Consider the following 21,132-nt stretch of genomic DNA (forward strand, 5'->3'; position numbering starts at 1 on the left):
GCACATCATAGTCTATCGCGACAAAATAGCACTGCGTTAATGTTATATTCTCAACCCGCTGCACCATGCGATTGTATCAGGATAATGCGCCGAATGACAGTGTGAAAATCAATGTGACACCGAACAAATGCGAAGCACGGACACGAAAAAAGTTGCTATGCCCCTGAAGACGAGGTTCAGTCCGCAGGAAGACAGGATCATCGTCACAGAGGTGATAGAACACTACCAACAACTGTTCGACACCTCCTCTGTGTCATTGGCCAGACAAACGGATATATCGCAGACCATCGTGAACAACGTGAATGCAGTCGAAGTGTTGAGGAGGTCAATGGAGGAGGTCAAGAGGCGCTGGCATGATGTGCAAAGCCAAACCAAACAGAAACTTGCTGCCAAAAGGAAGGCAGCAAAGGCGACTGGGGGTGGGAGTCCTGCGCCACAGGAGGAGCTGGATGAGCTGGAGGAAATTGTGGCCACAGTCATCAGTGTGGAGACGGTGCAAGGAGTTGGGAGCCCGGACACAGATCGATATGACCTGGCCCAGCGGCAACAGGGTGAGTATCGACCAGGTACTGGGAAGGCGGAGAGAGATGGGAACAATGGCAAACATGCACAATTATGTGTAGCACACTGCACACGCACAATGATTGTGGAACATGTCCCTGATACCCTGGCACACTGCAGCACACATAGAAACAGCAAGTAGGCCCCCGTCCACTATGTGCACAAAGGGCCCCCCCTCCCTATCACTAATCCCACAACCTACCCATGCACATGTGCTGAGTCCAGCAAAGCAGCGGCTCTGTGAGCCACACTGATAATGCAAGTGACACTGCATGACCGATAGCATGGCTGCAGCTAAAATACATGACATGGTGCATGACACAACACTGAGGTGGCCCAGTGTGGATCACATCCTCAAAGTAGCAGGTCACACTCTGACACATCCACGTGCACATACAACCCCTGACGTCAAAAACACATCTGCAGACAAACAATGCACAAGAGTACAAAAACCGTCCAAGATCACAAATGACCCAAGTCGCCAACATCTCAGCACACGAAAAGCACACAAGTCAAAGGCACACCGCCTCAAACGGATAAGGGGCCACTAAATCAGAGCTGCAGGGGTGACTCTCCTACAAAGCAGCACACACACATAGCAATCACAGCACATCAACATTGATGACAATATAGTACAAAGTGCAACACTTTCACTACAGGACAGTAGACACAACTGGTGCCACTTGTGCGTAGAAACTGTCCAATCACATCTGCCATTGCAGGAAACTGTGAGATGATAATATATATATAATATATGATATATAATATATGAGTACGTGGAGAAGTGTGGCTCAGTGGTTAGAGGCGGCAGACCCGGAATCTGAGATCGACCGTGGACCAGGGTTCGATTCCCCGCCTCGGCGGGTCTCGGGCTCATAAATTCCACGGTCTCGACAATTCTCGCTCCGGTGCCTCCTCGACTCACGGGGTCACACTCTGCGACTCTGGGCAATAGCTTGCTTAATCTCCACATCGGCCCCTCGTGGCGGGATGCCTGGCTTTCACCTTGTGGATACCCTGCCGGGGTTTCTCACAGGGGAATACCAGGACGGGTTCCCTAAGCAAGCGCGGAGATGCCCCAGGGTAAGTCCTGCGCTATATAAGTTTCATACATTTACATTTACATTTACATTTACATTTAACCTCACATCCGTCATGTAGTCAAAATGTTCACTGTCTCCCATCAAATAGCCATCTCCTCCAAAACAGTCACAATGTACATTGTCATGCTGTCTGTCTGGAAACATGTACAATGCGTCGGACGTCGAATAAGCTGGGAAAGGCAGATGGCATAAACAGAGACACGACGAATGGATTGAGATACATGCGCAGAGGATCGCAGAGAGGAAGATGCACAGCTGCTTAGTTGTAATGTATAGTCATGCGTATTATAGCGAGCCACGTGTTTGCTGATTAAAACAAACAACAGACTGGTACAGTATGTTGGGAGGTGGAGATGAGATACGACAGATTGTTGTACTTATGGGTAGGATTTAAAGTACGAAGAAGCTTAGTTGGACAACCTTGCTGGCTCTGAGACACTGCGCAGACTGGGCGGAACTCGGAGAACAGTAAGGAACACGTTGTGCCATCTGGGTGAAATCGCCCTGATGGGAAAAACCAAGTTACGTCATGGTTTTGGTACATGCTGGGAGGGGGAGGTGGAAGGGAAGGGAATGTCTGACACGTGTTGGGAGTGTCAGTGGGAGGGGGGAGGGAAGGGGAAGTTAAAGTTTTCTAGGTTCAGAGAAACGGTCAAATATCAGGTGGTAAACATCACTTACAACAAAACTTTTACAACGCACTACCATTACAACGCGGTCATTACAACGCAAACTATTACAACGCATTGCTCTGGGAGGCGCTCTAGGATAGGGAATAGGTTAATTTACTATCCAATAACCTTCCCTAGTGTCCACGGGGACTGGAGTTGGAATAGTAAATTAAACTATTTACTATCCAGCACCCAAAAGCGCTATGCGTTGTAATGGTATGTGATGTAAAAACCGCGTTGTAAAGGCAGGCGTTGTTATAGCCTGCGTTGTAACGTCATACATCCATATCAGGTACATAACCAGACACAAAGATACGATGACATGATAAAGCATGGCGCTTTCGTTGGACTGCTATGGGAAGAGGTAGGCAGTAATGGCTGAGGATGGGACGCCGCCTTATTTGACAGTATTATCCTGGAACAACAAGGCCTCAACGATTCTAGGAAAGGGAGGAATGTTCTTGCCTACCTGGAACGACAACAGGCAAGCATAGTGTTGCTACAGGAAACGCACCTGCCACCATGTCTGAGTCATACATTTGCTAGCAGATGGGCACAGATTAGAGTGTTTTCCTCCTATTCATCATATGCTAGAGGCACGGTTGTGCTGATTAAGAAGTCGATTCACTTCATTACGCTGGGAAGCATAACAGACACAGAAGGTAGATATGTAATTGTGTGGGGCAGATTTGGGACTGACACGGTAACCATTGTCAATTGCTATGCACCCAATGTTGACACGCCAGAGTTCTTCACAATACTATGGGGGAAGTTTGTAAATATCGGCTCGATGCACGTTATATGGGGAGGAGATTTCAACGTAGCTCTGGCACCTGATCTAGATAGGGCTGATGGATGTATGCAATACAATCGCAAGGCAAGGGATGTGTTACAAGGCATAATAGAGGAGGGAGGGCTAATTGATAGTTGGCGTTTTTCACATCCTGTACAAAGAAAAGGGACGCACTTCACGTCATACGCTGGTACATGGGCCAGACTTGATTATTGTCTCCTGTCCCGAGGACTGAGTACAGATATGGGGAAGGTTATCCATTTAGCCAGGACATATTCAGATCATTGCCCGGTTTTAACGCAGATACGAATGCCCGGCTACGATCGAACCCGCCCCCCGTGGAGGATACAGCCCACGGCGCTGCTAGATCAAGTTTTCAAGACTGAACTAGGAGACGAAATTGCTGCGTTCTTCCCTCAAAATAAAGGGTCGGTGGAAAGCGTAGAGGTAATATGGGAAGCATTCAAAGTCACGATTAGGGGCTACTGCATTTCCAAAAGCTTTGGTGTGCTACGGGACATAAAAGGCACCATACGCAAATTAGAGCAGGAGTTGAAACAGCTGGAGCTACAGATGGCAAGAGGGGATGATGGGAGACTTTAAAAAGATTTTAGGGCTACACTATCAAAATATGAAGAAGAGGCAGCAAGGGAGGCGAAATTTAGAGGTAAACATTGGATTGCCAGGAGATACTGTTAAGGGGAAAGGCCGGGACTGGCGTTAGCAGAACTCATTAGGAACCCTTGATTTGGCACCAACATACTGGAAATTGCCGAGAAGGGAGGCGAACTATGCCAAGACACAAGAGGCATAATAAAAGTGTTCGAGGCACATTATGAATCACTATATTCGACACAGAGGCTAGACGAAGAAGAGGTTGGACCCTTCTTAGATGACATTGCACTGTGCTGGCTTAGTGACTTGCATAGGACATTCCTTAGTGCTCCTCTGGAGCTAGATGAGATTAGGGACGCAATAATGTCACTAAAAAATGGTAAGGCATCAGGTAGTGATGGCCTACCTGCTGAATTCTATAAACAATACATCGATATAATGGCCCCTGTACTTAAGGAGGTCTATGAGGAATCATTAGAGATAGGGATTTTACCTGGTTCGATGCGAGAAGTGATCATCACGTCCCTGGTAAAACCCGGGAAGAACCCCTCAGATTGCGATTCCTACCGCCCACTATCCCTTATTAACTGCGACGCTAAAATTTTGGCCAAAGTGCTGGCCACGCACCTTTCCCTTCTTGTGACAAAAATAGTGCTTCCGGATCAGGCAGGGTTTGTTCCTGGATGATCCACGAATCATAATTTGCGCATCCTGTTTTCATTGATCCAAACCATAGCTCCAGAGTTTCCGGTGGCTGCAGTTTTTTTAGATGCGACTAAAGCATTCGATTCGGTCGAATGGCAGTATTTATTCTCCATATTGCATAGAATGGGGTTTCCTAAAATATTTATTGCATGGATTCAATTGCTATATACCCGCCCTACTGCCAAAGTACTTATCAATGGACAGTTATCTACACCACTGTCAATTACCAGGGGTACCCGTCAGGGGTGCCCACTAACCCCCTTGCTATTCGCTATCACGATAGAGCCACTAGCATGTCGTATACAACAGCTTCACAAAGCCAGTGCGTTCAAATGCTTCCAACGTCAAATAGGAATCTCGCTATATGCAGATGATCTGACATTAAATGTCGTAGACCCCCAAACAAACCTGAATCCAGTGCTGCGCGAATTCTTAGTATTTGGCCATCTCTCGGGCATACAGATAAATTGGGGAAAGTCGCAATTCTTTCCACTCACTGCTGCAGTTACGGAGTTTCAGCTGGATTACCCGCTGAAGTGGTGTAGTACGGACCTCCGGTATCTGGGAATTCAGGTCTCTAAAGATAGAGAGGAGACGCTTAGACTAAACTATGGCACGGCCATTACCAAGTTAGCGGATAATGTTACCCGTTGGATATCTCTGCCGCTCTCCATGGCAGGCAGAGCGTCCCTGATCAAGATGGAAGTACTGCCTCGCTTCCTATACCTTTTCCTCAATGTTCCTTATTACCCAGGCACTTTTTTCTTTAAGACGCTGCGTTCAGAAATGCTCAGACTGTTCTGGGGTGGTAAACAGCCACGCTTAAAGTGGACTGTCATAACGCAACCATACGATAATGGGGGATTCAATGTACCTGATTTCGAGGTATATTATATGAGTGCACAGGCACACTATGCCTATCACTGGATGGTGCCAACGCGTTTCATGCCACAGCTGGCAGTGGAGGACTGGGTGGCTCGACCGCTGCCCTTGGCTGGCCTCATACATGGCCCGGTGGGGGCTGTTGAGACACCGCTCACCACAGTGACAAGCACGATAGAGGCCTGGAGGAGGATAGCGAAAAAACTACAGCTAAAGTTTTTATACTCCCCACGTATGCCACTGAAATACCATCCAGGGATGGCACTGCTACAGGAAACTGGATTTCAGGTTATGTGTAGACGCCTTGGGATTGCCACATGGGGGGATCTGTTCTTAAATGGGCAGATTCGCAGCAGGGAACAGATGTTCCAGGGATTGCAGCCCACACAACTAGACATTTTTTATTATGTTCGACTGACACAGGGACTTAAGGTGGTCTTGCCAGATTACCCAGGGGAACCCAAGATCGCCGTCCTACTGCATGGCATGTTGAGCTCGTCTGATGGGAGGCACACAGTCTCCGGTATCTATAGGAGTATACAAGCTCAAAGTCAGGCAGTCAATAGCACCGCTCGCAGACGATGGAGCGAGGACATGGGGTGCGATATATCGGAGGAGCAATGGGATTATTGTTGTGATATAACTGCCAACATAGCGGCCAGTTGCCGACTTAAGATAATCCACTTTAAGGTTATACAAGGACTTTACTATACACCAGCAATGAAACTCCGGTTTCACTTAGTGACGGATGACAAATGTGCACGATGTAAGGCTGATGGAGCAGGGTTTATGCATTTGGCGTGGGAGTGCCCTGCTGTATGGGAATATTGGACGCAGGTACACGAGGGACTACAAACCATGCTAGGCCACACGTTTGACAGGGATCCACTCATCATGCTATTGGGGTATACCATGCAGATACCTAAGCAATCCAGGAAACTACTTGACATCGCTCTACTGCTGGCAAAACGAAGGGTTGCCTGTCGATGGGGGAGGGGAAGAGCACCGAAATTTAAGGAATGGCTCACAGATTTAACCTACTGTCAGGAGCAACACGCTGTTCATGCAGAAACACTGCCTACAGCGAGTAGGCCCAAAGATATCTGGGGACCCCTTCAGACATACCTAGTAGGTAGATCAGAAGAACAGGGCAGCGTAGAGGCAGATGGAGACGAAGAGGCTGAGTTTCTGTAGAGAAGTATGTAACCTGTATTTATTATGCTTATGTTACGGGACAGCACGGGGTGATGCTATACCTTAATGCTCTATGATTGCTGGATGTAAAATGCTTTCTCCAGATTGACGCATGATGAAAGTGGAGGTCGTAATGTGCTGCTGCTTTGACCTACCATCACACTGTGATCTGAAAGTTTATCTGACATGGGGCTCATGGATGTGTTGTGTGGCGAAGTCTTGAAATGTTTGCATGCCTCTGGTAGGGAAAGTGATATGCTAATGAGATTCAATATGTCCGAAACTGCTCTTTGTGACTACTGGAAATGAGACACTACATATAATGGACAATGATATGTATCTCTGTTTATACTCTGATGCAAAATCCAAAATAAAGTTTAAAAAAAAATAAAAGTACAATGCGTCAACATACATGGAACACACTGTTAACCAGCATCTCCCCTTTACATTGCAGAGGGACAATCAACACATCCTGCAGAGCAGACCAGACATCTCTTCAGTGATGATGAAGAGGACCACCTGGCCATCTGCTCTGACATCCTCCAACGGGTCGTAGACAGCATCCGCACCCCACCACTGTCCGTACCATGCTCTCCAACAATCCTTGGCTGACATCGCTGGGGCCATTACTCGGAAACAAGAACTGTCTAGTCAGACAGGCTCCAGCGATGACAGCACAGAGTTGGCACAGATGCGGAGGACAAAGTAGACCATGGAGCCGATGCAGGCTGGAAGTATGGCTGCCACGGCTGAACACCAGCGAGATGTAGCTGGGATCTTCCATGCCCTGCAGATCCTCATCTTGCCATTGCTGCCACAGAGCTTGTCCCAGATGACTGCTGCAGGATCTTCGGCACACACATCTCCGCCCCTGATGTGTCATTGGCACACAGTGATGCAGCCCTACCACCTTCGCCCCCTGATATGTCAGTGGCACACAGTGATGCAGCCATAACACCACAACACACACCTGACACACTGGACACAGAAGACATAGCAGAGGAGTAAGATGTGGATGGTAAGGACTGTGTGAGGAAGGAGATAGTAGCATCCATCCTTGTCATATGGCCTGTCCCTGCATGGTTCGGCCCTGTCCATCATGCCCTGGAACAACACCTCCCACTGTCCCCGAAACACTCTGCGACATTCACCTGGACCCCGACATGGACGGCCATATCTGCTCTGGTTACCAATGATACAGCAATGCGGCTGCGGACTGAACTCTTCCTCCTCCGATTGACTTTTCATTCCCCCAAGGATTCTGGTTGGCCCTCTACTGGGCAACCATGTAATGTGGGGTTTGCATGGCCAAGTACTGCTCCAGCTCCGACACTCCACAGAATGTGAATAAAACATTCCAAATCACACAGATGTGTCATGTCTATGTTCGATCAAGTATAAAAGTATGGAGGAATGTAGGAACATTGAGTGCACTAAAAGGTAAACCCTGGGAACTGACATCAATGCGCATATTTAACCCTGACCCAAATGGCCAATTAGATGACTGTGAAGGTGTGAACTAACTGTGGCCTCATTGCACATGAACACCAATCTCGCAACCCCCCACCTTAGCCCCAAGTCCATGTCTTAAACAGGTCTGTGTGTAAAAATGTCAATTTGGTAGCAGGCCTGAAGAAGTTTCTCTTATCACATGTGACAACAGAACATCTCTTCGCATACCTACTCACACACATCTGTGTGGACACAGCCTGTTTTGATGGATTAGATTGATTCACATGGCAAGAAGTTGGACACTATACTCACATTGCTGAAGACACGTAAGAGCACAGATCTACCAGCAACTATCCCAACTACAATGTCTGGCTCACAGAGGTGGAGCTGTCAATAGGGACTCACCCCCAATAGAAATGCATCAGTCAGTCCCTCCATGTGTATGGACAATGCTCATTGAGGCACACTATTTGTCATTCTAATCAACACTCATCACAGTTGAACACTAGTGAAGTTGCGTAGACTTTATTAGCATGTGCGTGTCAGTAGGGGCAAGACAAGGGCCACAACATGCAGACCAATGCTTAGGACACTTACAGGCAGCATAGGAACATGTCGAGGTACAAGTAATAGGGAGGAAAAATGAACACAATTAATTACGGTTGGCAACGCGCTCAGCACACCTTGCCTTGCTGGACGAGTCATGTGATGTTTGGCGTCGGCTCATTGCCCCGTGTCAGGGAACACGACTCACAGCCCATTGGATCTGCATAGTGCTGTACCACCGGACTCCGCCGACTGTCTGCTCTGCTGACAGTGAGCAGGTGAAAGGGTCCAACAAGGTCACATGTTGGACATTGCCATGTGTGTACTCTCCCTCCAGCAGCATGTCAGATTTTGGAACGTTGCCAAACGACGCTGTGTAGCTCCACCCATGGGACTGCATCACCTTGCACAGGTGTGTGTCAACACGCATAGGTGCACGCACATGCATTCTGAGTCCAGGCGAATGCAGACATGTCTACTGTTGTGGTGGGATATGTGACCATTCCTCCGAGATGCAGCAAGGTGTTGGGACCTGTGCTCTGGGTTGCAATCAGTTGTGGCTGCAGGAACGTAGTTACTCTTCCATGAATGCAAGCGCAGCTTCATAGGCAATTAGTTCCAAGAGTACGTTGTTGTTGAGTTCAATGAACACAAGGGAGAGCCAATCCATTAACTGGTCCACACAGCTGTGCTCCGTCCACACCGTTTCACCAATCCGCAACACAGCCCAATATGGGAGCGCCTCGATGTGGTCACTGCACACGATGACTTGTGCAATCTCCCATCCCCAACTGCCACCACATAAGCAAAATATCAAGGCATCCCATGCACTGGTATCACGTTTGCACTCCTGGTCGTGGGCCAACAGGGGTTGCACACACAAGTCATAATCCAGTTCAGCTACCGTTGTGTTGGATAGGCAGACATCCATGGGCCACTCGAATGTGCATGCTCGACAGTGGAACCAGAGCTGAACGCAGGTGACGTATGCAAGACGGAAGCTCAGATGGTAACTGATGCGCAACACTGCCAGTAGCAGTGATCCCAATAGATGCAGCATACGTGCACGGTACAGTTCCACGTGACAGGGGTTGTGCATGTGCCTGGGATGGCCTTCCATTGCAATTGTTGGTCTCGTAGAACTGGCACTGTTCAAACCGGCTGCAATTATGTGGATGATATGCCACAGCTCGGAGCAATGATTCATATGTGTGTGTAACGTTTGGACATATGGGTTGTTTTTTACTTATGTGTCAAGGGTATCCCATGCAGGTGTACCTCAAGCAGGGACAACTGTGTGTGGGGTGTGGACACATTGGTCTTTCATTAGCTCAGTTCGTGGTGTGGGAGTCATCAAAATCTGGTATCGTATCTCTCTCAGGGGATGCCAGCTGCATTCAAGACCAAGGTCGGAGGTTCAGATGTTCTTCCGCCTTATGTATTGAGACAAAGGAGCTTTCATACCTAATGTTAGTTTGACTACTGCTTGCATCTTTTAAATGTGATGTGGCCTTCGTGCAGCAATTGTGCCAGGCCTTAGACTTATGGTGCACCAATAGCGAGATGCACACAAAAGTTGGCATGTATGAGCCAAGAGCCTGATTGGCCTTGCACTCCATGTACAATCTCTCTCTTGCTCTCTCTCTCTCTCTCTCCCTCTCTATCTCTTTCTCTCTCTCTCTCTCCCTCTCGTCCTCTTACTTTCTCTCTCTCCTGCTCATTTTCTCTCTTTCTTCTCTTTCTTTCTCTCTTTCCCTCTCTCACTTTCTCTCTCTTTCTCTCTCCCTCTCTCTCCCTCTCTCTCTGTCCTTTGATGAGTGCATGACACACCTTCTTATCTTGAATTTTGTCTTGCAGGCTGTGACTTACAGATTGTCCAGGGATGACCCATCATGACTCTTCCAAACAGTTGTTTAGAGTCAAATTCGATTGTGATATTTTGTTTGGACTTTCAATGGTGAATGAATGATTATCCTTTTTCTGACCACACATGAATGTTAATTGTAATCGTGCGACATCAGGCAAATGATTTGTTCATGATTTCGTGAAGATGATGTGCAATATCTTGGTCGGGAGGGTGCCCAAGAAAGGCCCCAGGGGTGAGGGGAGGGTCCTGGGGGTGGTGGCGGTGGGTGTTGTGACCTTCTTGGGTGTCCGAGCTGCATGATCGTTGGCTCCATGGCATCTGTTGTTCTTCAGGTGTGGCTCTGGACTGGGCTCCCTTTTCATGGTTCAGGTTGTCGTCTGACTTTACACCAGGTAAGAGCAGGTGTTAAATCCCTACGGCTAACACACCTTATCACCTGTTTTGTGATCTTATCGCAGATCTGGCTGGTCATTGAGAATGTTGTGGCGTGGTGTTGTTGTGACTTTTTGCACGGGAATGCCTACTCTGCATATCATTAGCATTAGTTGCCGGGGGCATCTGTGGTGATGTTTTTAGCGGCTGCTATCGCAGCGGAAGTGGTGATATTGCCTGTTAGCACCAGATTGTGAATGGGGCACTACGTTTATCACCACTTTGGCTGAGATAAAGTGCCGATAACTCGGAGATAAGTCCTTGAGAATATGCCCCAATGAAGTTGTTACTTTGGTGCAGCTTTCACCTTCAGTGTGAATAAAGTAAAACACATATTATGTAAAAAGGTTGTTCCTTCGGTGGCCAAATATTTTAATTATTGGTATACATCTATAAATCTCAAAGGTGGGTGACAGGAAAATTTATTCTAGACAAGAATTATTCAAAAAAATATATACTTTATTTTCCTTTTTTTAATTTCATATAAATACTGTTTTAGATCAGAGATTGCATAAAAAATACATCTAATTGTTTCGAGAAATCAGGAGTAACAAAAATAGATCATAAATATAAACAACAAGACACCCCTTGGTAACAACCATACCAATCAACCTACTCACGTACTAGCACTCATACCACAATCAAATCACATACTCAGATGGAAAAAAGGAACTGGATAATAGTTAGCAAGATCACAATGCTATTGTTAGGGCCCCAAGATGTAGTTTTCGGCCCAAGCAGCAGGTCTACGCGCGTTTCGGCGGCTCTAGGCCACCTTCGTCAGGACCTTTTTCATCATGTTAGAGCAAATACCAGGGGATATTTTTGTTACTCCTGATTTCTCGAAACAATTAGATGTATTTTTTATGCAATCTCTGATCTAAAACAGTATTTATATGAAATTAAAAAAAGGAAAATATAGTATATATTTTTTTGAATAATTCTTGTCTAGAATAAATTTTCCTGTCACCCACCTTTGAGATTTATAGATGTATACCAATAATTAAAATATTTGGCCACCGAAGGAACAACCTTTTTACATAATATGTGTTTCTGTTCCCCTCTGTTCCTTGGCCACAACTTGCTCTTTTGAGGGGGTCCCATTGTACATGTTGCTAATAAAGTAAAACACTCCAGACTTACAGTGAGACACTACAGGTTAACAAGACAGTCAAGAAAAAAAAGATAGTTCTTTTAAATCCCCAAATACTTTTTGAGACCTGCAAGGCCACAAGCAATTTATTATAGGTCCCATCTGTGGCAGACTCCACGGGTGCAGATATCAGGCTGAGTTAGACTATAGCTCAACTTGCTCACACAGGCACATGTAATCACATGCACCCTCCCTCCACCCATTCATTCCTCTTCCACCCATCCCTGAAAACCTGTCTATCAACTCACAACAGAGCATTAATCCTCCTACACATCAACACAGACATCCATGCATTCTTCAGGTACCTCTCTACCTCTTCTAATTTACCATTCACTGCACATATACCATGAACTAGTGTGGCTGGGCAACTGCACCTGTGTTGACTGTAACTGAATGTGTGTCTGATGTAACTTTGGTAATCTTTGGGCTTGGACAGTATGCACAAAAATTCCTTTCTTACATACTGAATTCATTGTCCCTAAACAACTGCTAGATCTTGTGTGTGTGGACAAAGGAAACTAAAGCACCAGGAGCAGAAGACAGGTATTCAAAGAGTTGAGAAACCAACATATACATCGACCCATTTCCAATGCATTCATTCATCATTTCATCCACTACCCAGAAGAAGCTTCAAGCTATCCACCACCAGTCACATTTCTATACAAATACTTGCATTGATGCTTTCAGTATTGCTGACACATGTTCCTGCCTGCAACCTGCTCCTTAATTCATCCATTTATCTGTGTATCCTCCTTCTCCATTTGATCCTTCTGTTCATCCAGGTATCCACCCACACTGATGCATCTATCACTCATTTACCCACAAACTAATATGTGATGCCTATAGGCACATCTATAAGTGTTCCCTTTGAATGAATGTAACAGAGAACGTTTTCTTTTTGCTGCTGGTTAACCAGGTGGACGATTGTATATACCATATAGTGACATGGCGCTCTTATAGTTGGGTTTTCATGGGACCTTTTATCTTCTGTGGGTGCAAGATTTTGTGAATGTAAGAGGGTGGAAATGAGAACAACGTGATGGCAGAGGTGTAGCGATAGACTGCAGAGACCATCCTTCCACTCAGACAATCATTCTCCCATATCATTACATTTATCACAAGTCCACCCATAAACATGCATTGATTTATTCATTCAACTACATTCATGCATGCAACTATTCATCACCTCACACCCATTTATCTAAGCTATCTCCATCCATGCATCCATCCATCCACTCATGTATTCATTAACTGAACTCATACACACAAATGCACCTACACATATCACTTTCTCCACATACTCCCCTACTTATTAGCTATCTACCCTTTATCCAAACGGTTTCACCCACTTACACTTCATACCCATACAGCCATCCATCCATCAAGGGACCCGCTCCATCCGTCTATGGCACCACACCAGTACTTCACCCATCTAACTTACATAATCATCCATTTATTGAGCAACACTCATGCATCCACTGATTGATTCACAATACACTCATGCATCCTGCCACCGTGTATATGCCTGTAAAACTTCCCTGTGACTGTATTTATGTTATCTGGATATATGTTGTTTGGTTATAGTTGCACCTGACCTTGTTGTATGTGTGTGGATGGATGGCTGAATATATGTTGCTGTATGTGCATTGCAGTCTTTTATTACTAGGAGCACACAAGGCCAAGTACATAGGTTCGCGTATGTGTTCGTTTGGGAGTGCAAATATGCCTGTTGGTGCATTGCTCTGTGGGTTGCATGTGTGAATATGTGACTAGTTTGCTTGTCTCTCCGACAAGCAATCGAGAGAACTGTGACTTATTAGATTCATCTGTGCTAGTTATTTAAATTGGTTAGTTCATTAATCTTCAAAAGTGTTTTGGTCCTTAATTTCATGAGTTGCATGGAAGTGTACTTTCAAGTCGTGGAATTAAACTTCTGAAATGTGGAGCGTGGCTAACGGGGCTTTAGGGGGCAGCCAACCACTAGGGAGGTTTGCAACCCCGGGGTTTTTGGTCCAATGATGTGGCCCAGGCACAATTGAGCTTGTTGGGTGACTTTTGGGCTGGTGGGAGTGGGGTTACTTAACCGGCTTTTTCGGGCTCATGTCACCATTTTGTGTAAGGTGACACAATAGCCGGTTTCTGAGAGGGAGTGGTGAAGTTGTTCTTATCCACCCTCCCACCCTTACTAATTTCGTTTTTTTTCCTGTAAGGTCAGTTATGGAGTATGGGCATTTTTGTTAATCACAGGTTTCCGCTTGAAGCAATTTCAAGGCGGTTGGTAGCTATTTTTTACATATTTACAGGTTAAGTTTACGGCTGTGAACAAATTACTCTGGGAACAGGCAATAAGGAGAAGTTAAGACAGAAGATAGTTAGGTAGATGTTTAGATGAGTAGGTAAAAGGTCACAGGGTTAAAGTTCAACAGTTAATGACCGGGTAGTGGTTTTAAATAGTTGCAAGGAAAGGATAAGGGTTGGGAAATCTTAGGGGTGGGGGTAGGAGGCAAGGTAGGTGAATACATATATAGTGAGGAGTAGTTTTGTAAGGCTAAGGCCAATGTTAACATTGTGAGATGCACCTGTCTTCAATAAAGCAGCCTTTTTCACACATAAAAAGTGTGATTTTGGTCTGTGCTGTGCCCGCGTTTGGCCTAAAGTCACACAACACACCTTCTTACAGGGTCTTATAGTTGTACCTGTTTCGCCAGTTTTATTCCTTGCTCGTATGTGATTGGTTTCTCTTTCATGTACAGCAGGCGAGACAAGGTCTTGGGATCATCACGGAGATCAATCTGTCAACAAACAAATAAAGTAATATTTAACAGCTTGAGGAGGCAGAGAGTTATGTCGATCAATGCTTGCAAGCATTCCTTATGGGATAACGAGCCAGCATGTTGGTGTGATACATGCTTGCATTCCTTCACTACCAATACAGATAATGATCCATGAGTTTTTTTTGCTCCTTTATGAAGCAGGGGGCATGTCAGAGCGCACAACTCAGCGAGAAGCCAATATTTTGCTGATGCATCTGGAAACTAATACAGGACTCAAACAACCACATTGTGTATATGTATAGCTGCTTTTCAAAAAGTCATTGCAATGTGAGGGAATGCTTGTACTCTGGCAACAAAGGAAAGCCACACCATTACATTTTGCAACATTTAAGATAGTTCTCTTCTTCAAAATGTTCTCTGGATTTACAAAAATATTATTTTTGAAATCCTATTTGGGTTTAATCATGATCCTTTTGCTGCTGCCCTTACAATTTTCCTCGCCCTACAATAAAAGTACGAACTTAAGAAAATACAAATATATTTAGGCTTTAAAGACTATCCTACATCACTTTCATTCGAGTTAGACAAATGTACATAGTTCACAATGTTAGATAGTGCACCAAGCTTCCCTGCTGACGAACCAAAATGGCGTTCCACTAAGGGATGAGCAAGCTGTGTTGGGCCTCACATACTGAAAATAGATTCAGTAAAAAAGGACGAAATTTGTGCACTGTCTTCTACCGAATGCATTTGTGTTCTGAGAACCAAACAGTGTAGTAATATGTTGGTTCACAAAATACTGAGGGCCTCTTTTCCTATATTTTGACCCACGCAGTGCAGCAAGCCTTCCTGATGCACTGCCATGCATCAAAATAAAAGGGCAGAAATGTCCCATATCTACAAGATACAGCACATTCTTGTCCTTCTCCCCTGTGCACAAACTCCAGTCTTGCACCACCGTAGACACCCTTGTACCATGGTGCAAGGGGGCCTGCATTGCAGAGATGATTGTTGTTGTACAGGAAGGGACAACTTCTTGCACAAAGACAGTCATTAATGGCGTTTTGCTCCTTCAGCACACATAGAAAGTACAAGTATTGCTACTTCTTGCGCCACTCCTACTGGTGAGGCGTAGAATTCTGATGTAATCCCAGGTTTACAGCACTTTGTAAATCTAGGAATGTGTCAGGCTCCATGGACGTTGTGTGGGAACACCCACAGCAACTCCCATGGAACGCCCCTTTCACGCACAGTGATGCACAAAAGGGGCCCATATTTACAAGGCCAAGAAAAGTCACTCAGGGTGACTTTACGTGGCCTTATAAGTAAGGGCAGGCACACTGCACTGCCAGTGCATCAATAAAAGTGACGCACTGGCGGGCAATGGGCTTGTAAACAAGCACCTGAGTCGCAGTGGGTCGCAATTTGACCTACCCCATAATATTTATGAGGCAAGTTATAGTTTGCGACCCACTATCAGGAGCGTAACTGTGGGCCAACAGCCCCCGTGGTGCAGGTGGGGAAGCGTTTCTTGTTTTGGAGGGGGCCTCCTCACCCTTCAAACCAGCCCATTGCATGGTTTGCAGACTGTGTGCAATGGCATGGAATAAGAAACAGTTAAACGCTCGGGAAACCACACTGCTTTCCCCAGCGGGCCCTAGCAGCTTGGAGGGACACCATTTAGAGGGCCTTCATTGAGCCTAAGACAAATTAATATCTGTTTGATCTGGGAGACTCCAAAGTACCTCGTCACATCTTGCAAGAGGACTCCCATAATTTTGTGTTGTCACTGCACACTATGCATGTCTACAGTCATAGGCGTGCTGTGCTGTTGAGGTCGCAGATACCCTTTCCTGTTTGTGAATAGGGGACCACATCCTTTGAGATGTCAGTAAAATAGTAATGTTTTGTGACCAGTTTCAGTCACATAACATTAATACATACCATAAGGAATCGCTATTTGGAAAGGACGCACATAGCCCGCCCCTTCCAACTACTGATTCCCTATGGTTTTCTAAATTCGGTTATCAACTCTGAAAACCTTTTCTAAATGGGTTCAGTACATTTCTAAAAGAGTTTCAGTGGTCGTAAACCCTCTGACTTAACGAAACAGAGGGTATGCGACTTGAAAAATGTTTTGTACATTTGGCCAATTGTGCTTTCTTTCATCTTGTCTGGAAAAGGGATGTGAGGAAATGCAGTAGTACACTGTTGACAACTTTATTTTTTTTTATATATAGCATAAAAACACTTTTTTTGCCAGAAATTTCACCTGCATGCAAAGATTGAGGTGCAAAATGTGTCACCTTTATTAAACATTACTTTCAGAGTTATAACTTTGGTCACGCTATGGAAAGATGTATGTAGATTTGTGACACGCTGAGTGAAAATCCGCTGCGTGAATGGTTAAAAAGTGTGCAGACGAGGCTTGTAAAGGAGCTCCCAAATCTTTCACTCCATCCCAAAAAAATTAATTCCAAGTTGCCTTTTTAATCCCATGGCACACACTGACGTAAACAGGGAGCTATTTTGTAATTCAATGCAATGTACGGACCTTTGTCAATAAAACTAGCATTTTTTTTCCATTTTCCCCTCAAAGTTATTGTCATAAAATGCTCTGCAGAATATTAGAAGAAAATACTTTACACCCTTAGAAACGTTGCAGATCAAATTAACATTTATTTATTGGTTTAGTGTCATTCCACAACTTTTCGTCTGTTGATCGATATTGTTAAGGAAATGCAGCAGTACTTCATAGTCGCACATTAATCACTCTATGCCAGTAAGGGCTACATAGTCAAAGCTCATGAAGACATGGCTTAATATTTACCGATCAAAATGGTTGCTGGTTGTAAAAAGGTTACAGAAACACTTTTTCAAAAATATCAAATTAGCTAAATATGCATTGGCAAAATTAGGTCTTTCTTTAATGTGCTAATTCATGCTTGTACAGGAAGACATACATACTGTTTCCATGCATTAGCAAGTTAAAGAACATCCATTACTGAAAAACATAAAAGAGAGTTCAATTCATGGATACATTCCAATATAATAATTATAACCTATAATCCGTATAGGCGCTATATGGAGGATAGATTGGCCAAGGAGTCCTGTAAACCTAGCATAGCTGTACATCATTGGGGAGAGGAGTTGGCCTAACGGCTAGGGGGGTCGAGGACAAATCTGGCAAACGGGTTTGAGTCTCTGCAAGGATGTGCAACATCCTGTGATTCTGGGCAAATCACGTAGGGGCGGATTTATGATGACTGGCGCATCCCCAGGGATGCGCCAGTCATCCTGCGCCGCTGCTCCGCCACCCATGGTGCGCCGCATTTACAATGCGGCGCACCATGGGGCAAAAACGGCACAGATGCGTGACGCATCTGTGGCGTAAAGGTGGCGCATTGCTGGAGCTGCATCGCAAGCGCGACGCAGCTCCAGCAAGGCTCGGGGATGCCCCATCTCCACAATGCTGCGTCAAGACCTACGCCTGCTTCAAGCAGGCGCAGGGTTTTGACGCAGCATTGTCCTGAAAGTGACTGAGTGAAATCTCATAGATTTCACTCAGCCACTTTTAGGAGGCGTTCCTGCGCAGGAACGCCCCCCCCTGCGCAGGAACGCCTCCTTATGGCGCAGGGCTTTACAACGTGACGCATCTCCTACATGCGTCACATTGTAAATAGGGCGCATTATTTGCGCCACCGTTGCGTCAAATAAAGTGACGCACCGGCGGCGCAAGGCCTTCATAAATCTGCCCCTTAATCTCCATGTGCCTAACAAAAATGAATGTGTCCTCATGTAACGCAACTGGTGCTCATGTAAAGCGCTCTGATATCCGATACCTTCCGGTCAAGTTTGCGCTATATAAAACTCTGTAAAAACAAAAATCTAAAAAATCTGAATACTGAGAATGGACAACATCTGGCCTGTGATCAAACTAAACATATGGGCCGATGGGAGCGTGGCCTTTTTTTCCGCATAAGGGCAGGCACAAGTACCTATTATACTTTCCCCTGGGCTTTCAAGTAAATCTTGATTTTATCCCCTGTCCATGTAATGGGCATTCAGGCCAAAACCTGTTAAATTTCTTGTTTTACCGTCAGCATTATGAACGGTATACTAAATCGTTCCTACTCCCTTTTTTTTAAACACTGACCATAGAGATGCATACAAAACCCTTCTCACATAGAGAGAGGACGAGTTAATAATTTGTGAGGGCGCCTTTTTGAAAACTGCAGTTCGAGCCCGTATTTCGATGAACACTGTATAACTGCACTTTAATAGCTTGTACTATATTGAAGAATTATGTGTTGTGTTTAAGATTTTATGACTTTGTATGTATTTAAATATCGCATGTGCTTGCTTGTTTTATGGATATGTTTTTATCCGAATAAAGTAATAAAAGAAATGGAAATACCTTATAAACAACTCTTCCTTCACAGAACATGTCATGCCATCCTATGCCATCTTATGACACATGGAAAGAGCAAAGAGCCATTAATGATTGTTTAAATTTAATGATAATTTATGTGCAGGAAGGTGTCCCTACATGCACATAAACAATCATTAAATAAGAGCGATTTGCTACTTCTATTTCTGCTGCAGAAGTAACAAATAGCCATTATGGATTGTTTATGTGCAAGAAGGAACACTTTCCTGCAGATTAACCAATGACTCCCTGCAATGCAGGCTCCCTTGCACTATGGTGCAAAGGTGCCGGCGTTGGAGCTAGGCAGCTAATTTTAGTGCCAGCACTAGTGAAAACACAGGGGTGCATTGTACTGTAGTAAATATGTTGCAGCCCTGCATTTGAAAAAATATCCCAGCTTGGCACTAACAAATTAGGCGCAGCTCTGTGCTCCGACATTTTCTAGTAAATATGCCCCTGCTTCTCCTGGTTCTAAGTACATCTCCTTTATGCACAGGAAGGCACAAGTGAAGACACCCTAATGTTTATAGATATTACCAAACACTGGTACCTATACATTTTATTTTTCAATACATCGAGCAGTTCTTTGCCTGAAGCGTCCAACATAGAAAGAAAGAAGGAAGGTGAGAAAGAAAACAAAAGTGCACTAAACATTTTGGGCAAAGTAAATAGATCAAGTGAAATATCACAAACATTGCATATGGCTTTTGTTGTAGATCTCACACAATTTCGGGGTGGTCATTTTAGGGTCAGGCTGTCCTGGAGTGCAGAAAAAGAAAGCAATAAGGAGACCATCTAAGAGTCATGATTCACTGACTCGTACATGAAAAAACAACCATGCAACACAAGAAGAGAAGCGCTCTGCTATATTTTATTGGGACATTCTTAATAGCATCAATGTGTAACTACATGGCAAGGAAAAGCTAGAAGAAATGTTGTATCGTTATTAATGTTTCTCAATGAACAATGTAATTTAGCACACTTATGATCGTTTGTATATCATTATTAATGTTTTGTTTTATTTCACTTATGTACAAAATGATAAAGAACATAACTGTTAAGACCATCATCCTTAGGGTGGTCTTCCCCCCAACTTTTTGTCTGCGTGCCACCACTTTTTGCAGATTCTTTTTATTGGCCTTCGGACTTTGAGCACTTTACCACTGCTGACCAGGGCTATAGTGCATCTGCTACTCCCCTAAACATGGTAACAATAGTGCATACACAATTGACAAATTTAATTTTCCTGTAAGTCCCTTGTAAAGTGGTATACCATATACCCAGGGCCTGTAAATGAAATGCTGCTAGTGAGCCTTAGCACTGATTGTGCTACCCACACAAGTAACCCTTGAAATATGTCCCACGCTTGCCAATCCAGAGCCTGTCTGTGCAGTTTTACTGCCACTTCGATTTGGCATTCAAGACCGTTTGCCCAGTCCTAAACTCCTCTTTTATTACACATAAGTCACCCCTAAGGTAGGCCCTGGGTAGCCCATAGGGCGGGGTGCTGTTTCAAGAAAAAGGTAGGACATGAACTTTTAAGATTTCCATACCCAGATAGTAAAAAACAAAACACTTAATTCATTTTTCACTAGTGTGAGGCCTGCTTTTCTCATAGGGTAACATTGGGAATCCCTTAATACACTTTTAAACTGTAATTCCTGATTAGAAAGGAGTGGCTGTATCATGTGCTATATCTTTGGAATGGTAATGATAAATCCTCTTTACTGGTAAAGTTGTATTTACAATTAATATTTTAGAAATGCCACTTTTAGAAAGTGGACATTTATCTGCTTCTACAACTCTGTGTGCCTGTAGCCTGTCTCCAATACACATCTGGGGTGGATGACAGTTACACTTTGTGCATTCCCTCCAGACATCCACAAACGCAGGAATGTTAGGTGTGTCTGTGTACTCATCTGCATTCTGATGCCTCTTCCTGGACAGGAGGAGCT

At 44.8% G+C, this 21,132-nt stretch overlaps 1 protein-coding gene across 1 annotated transcript in view; it reads right to left on the reverse strand.

Annotated features, from left to right (window-relative positions):
* Nucleotides 1-21,132, reverse strand: part of RHOJ (ras homolog family member J) — a 512,290-nt gene that overhangs the window by 12,020 nt on the left and 479,138 nt on the right. Inside the window, exon 4 of the mRNA XM_078660325.1 lies at nucleotides 14,671-14,766. Within this exon, the coding sequence (XP_078516451.1) occupies nucleotides 14,671-14,766 (96 nt within the window). The remainder of the gene's footprint in view (nucleotides 1-14,670; nucleotides 14,767-21,132) is intronic.

The sequence above is a fragment of the Lissotriton helveticus genome, chromosome 9 (genome assembly GCF_964261635.1).
Source record: "Lissotriton helveticus chromosome 9, aLisHel1.1, whole genome shotgun sequence".
Classification (NCBI taxonomy): domain Eukaryota; kingdom Metazoa; phylum Chordata; class Amphibia; order Caudata; family Salamandridae; genus Lissotriton; species Lissotriton helveticus.